Source organism: Otolemur garnettii, unplaced genomic scaffold (genome assembly GCF_000181295.1).
Source record: "Otolemur garnettii isolate 467f Iridium unplaced genomic scaffold, OtoGar3 scaffold00045, whole genome shotgun sequence".
Lineage (NCBI taxonomy): Eukaryota > Metazoa > Chordata > Mammalia > Primates > Galagidae > Otolemur > Otolemur garnettii.
This window is the reverse complement of record NW_003852440.1, coordinates 4,853,848-4,856,969: the sequence shown is the minus strand read 5'-3', so window position 1 is coordinate 4,856,969 and position 3,122 is coordinate 4,853,848. Positions and strand designations below refer to the sequence as shown.

General features: G+C 41.8%; 1 protein-coding gene across 1 annotated transcript in view; it reads left to right on the top strand.

Annotated features, from left to right (window-relative positions):
* The window catches only part of NVL (nuclear VCP-like), an 89,772-nt gene that overhangs the window by 1,643 nt on the left and 85,007 nt on the right, over nucleotides 1-3,122 (top strand). The window contains exon 3 of the mRNA XM_023513920.1: nucleotides 1,498-1,555. Within this exon, the coding sequence (XP_023369688.1) occupies nucleotides 1,532-1,555 (24 nt within the window). The 5' untranslated portion in view covers nucleotides 1,498-1,531. The remainder of the gene's footprint in view (nucleotides 1-1,497; nucleotides 1,556-3,122) is intronic.

The following is a 3,122-nucleotide window of genomic DNA, read 5'->3' as shown; positions in this document are numbered from 1 at the left end:
AAAAAAAAAAAAAAGTGAGCCGGGCATGGTGGCACATGCCCATCCTAGCTGCTTGAGAGGCTAAGGCCAGAGGATCATTTGAGCCCAGTGAATAATGTTGATACCACTGTACTCTACCCTGCAGAACAGACCCTTTCTGAAAAAGAAAATTTAAAAAAAAAATTGATTTTGAAGGTTTTTGTTTTGGAGACAGAGTCTTATTTTTCACCTTTGGTAGAGTGGTGTGGCATTATAGGTCATAGCAACCTCCAACTCTTGGGCTCAAGCAATCCTCTTGCTTCAGCCTCCTAAGTGCTGGAACAATAGGTACCCACCACAATACTATTTTTAGAGATAAGGTCTCACTCTTACTTAGGCTGGTCTTGAACTTGTGAGCTCAGGTAATCCACCTAACTCAACCTCCCAGGATGCTAGGATTATAGGTGTGAGCCACCTTGCCAGGTGATTGAAGGCTTTCTAATAATTTATTAATGTATAATTAACAAATTATAAGCTGTACTTTTTTTTTTTTTTGAGACAGAGCCTCAAGCTATCCTGGGTAGAGTGCCATGGCATTACAGCTCACAGCAACCTCCAACTCCTGGGCTTAAGGGAGTCTCCTGCCTCAGCCTTCCAAGTAGCTGGGACCACAGGCACCCACCACAACGCCTGGCTTTTTTTTGTTTGCAGCCGTCATTGTTTGGCGGGCCCGGGCTGGATTCGAACCCGCCACTTTAGGTGTATGTGGTTAGCACCTTAGCCACTTGAGCCACAGACGCCAAGCCAAGCTGTACATTTTTAAAGTGTATAATTTGTCAAGTTTTGTTACGTATATATTCATTAAACCATCACTGTTAGTAAGATACTGAATGCTTCCATCAGTTCCAAAAGTCTTCTTGTTCCCCTTTACAATTCATTTCTACCTCCACCTATTATTTACAAGCAGCCATTGATTGCTTTCTGTCATTGTATGTAGATTGCATTTTCTAGAATTTTATATTGATAGAATCATACAGTATGTACTTTTTTTTTAAGAGACAAAGTCTCACTTTATTACCCTCAGTAGAGTGCTCTCTATATTTCACAGCAACCTCCAACTCCTGGGCTTAGGTGATTCTCTTGCCTCAGACATCCTGAGTAGCTGGGACTACAGGTGCTCGCCACAATGCCTAGCTATTTTTTTTTGTTTTTGGCAGTTTGGCCGGGGCTGGGTTTGAACCCATCACCCTTGGTATATGGGGCTGGCACCTTGCCCACTGAGCCACAGGCGCCCCCCCAGTGAGGTAGATATTAGTTATCTCTGTTTTATAGACAAGGAAGCTGACACTCAGGGACATTAAGTAGAGGCTATTAACTGAGTAAACTGGTTATTGAATTCTGGTTTCTCTAATCCAGAGCTTGAAGGACTCTTAATCATCATAATATTTTGCCTGTATATATTTATTTGTTTGAGGTAGTTATTATTTTAGATTGTGGACAAAAAAAACCTTCAAAATATTTTTTTCTCTTTTTACTGAGGTATACTGAAAGTTCTTCTGATGATGATTCAAATATGGAAGACCACCCAGATCCACAGGTAAACCAAACATTTAATGGGGCAACTTTGATTTTTTTTAATCATTATGTTCCTTCCTTAGGAAAAAATCGGCATAGAATAACAAAATTTGGACGTTCTCTTCAGTAAATAATTGAGTACTTCCTATATAGTGCTGATGATAGATTAACCATCCTCCAGTATTTGTGTTAATAGTCAGCTATACAAGGAAAAACAAGGCAGGACAATAACCAGAAATGAGGCCAGACAGAAATATATACAGGCAAAATATTATTTGTTTTTTGTTGCAGTTTGGCTGGGGCCAGGTTCCAACCTGTTACCCTTGGTATATGGGGCCAGTGCCCTACACATGAGCCACAGGCGCTGTCCATCAATATTTTTTTTGAGACAGATTCTCACTTTGTCACCCTTGGTAAAGTGCTGTGGCATCATAGCTCACAGCAACCTCAAACGCTGGGCTCAAGTGATTCTCTTACCTCCTCCTCCCAACTAGCTGGGATTATAGGCACCCAACCACAATTCCCAGCTTTTTTTTTTTTTTTTTCAGAGACCGAGTCTTGCTTTTGCTCAGGCTGATATTGAACTCCTAAGCTCAGGCAGTCCACCCGCCTCAGCTTCCCAAAGTGCTAAGATTACAAGCGTGAGCTGTTGTGCCCAAATCAATTTTTGAATTTATTGACAAAGTAGCTATAATTGGCTGGGTTTGGTGGTTCATACCTATAATCCTAGCATTGTGGGAGGCCACGGTTGGGAGGATTGGTTGAGGCCAGGAGTTTGAAACCAGCCTGAGCAAAAGCCAGACACTGTCTCTACAAAAAGTAAAAAAACTAGCAAGGGGTGGTGGCACCCACATGTAGTCTCAGCTCCTCTGGAATCTGAGGCAGGAGGATAGCTTGAACCCAGGAGTTTGAGGTTGCAGTGAGCCATGATGATGCCTTTATACTCTAGCTAGGGCAACAAAGCAAAACCCTGTCTCAAAAAGCGTGGTGGTGGGGGGGGCACAGAAAGAATGCAGTGAGGATAGTTAGATTTGACTGAGTTTTGAATTGATAAGGTAATAGCGATTTTCATTGACTATCAGCTCATTTTTATGTTTACTTTTTATCTTTTTTTAAAGTGACCATACTTGGCTAGACATTGTAGATTATGCCTTTAATCCCAGCACTTTGGGAAGCCAAGGTGGAAGGATGGCCTGAGGCCAGGAATTTGAGACCAGCCTGAATATAATGAGACCTTGTCTCCACAGAAAATTTTTTTTAAGATTCAACTGGGCATTATGGTGCTTACCTGTAGTCTCAGCTACTCAGGAGATTGAGTCTCAGCTACTCACCTGAGCCCAAGAGTTTGAGTCTAAAGTGAGCTGTGATGGTGACAGAGTAAGATCATACTTATTTGATTTTATTTCATTACCATTTATGAATTGGTATTTTGCTTTTATTTATTTTTTTATTTTTTTATTTTTTTTGAGACGGAGCCTCAAGCTATCCCCCTGGATAGAGTGCTGTGGCATCATGCTCACAGCAACCTCCAACTCCTGGGCTCAAGCGAGTCTCCTGCCTCAGCCTCCCAAGTAGCTGGGACTACAGGC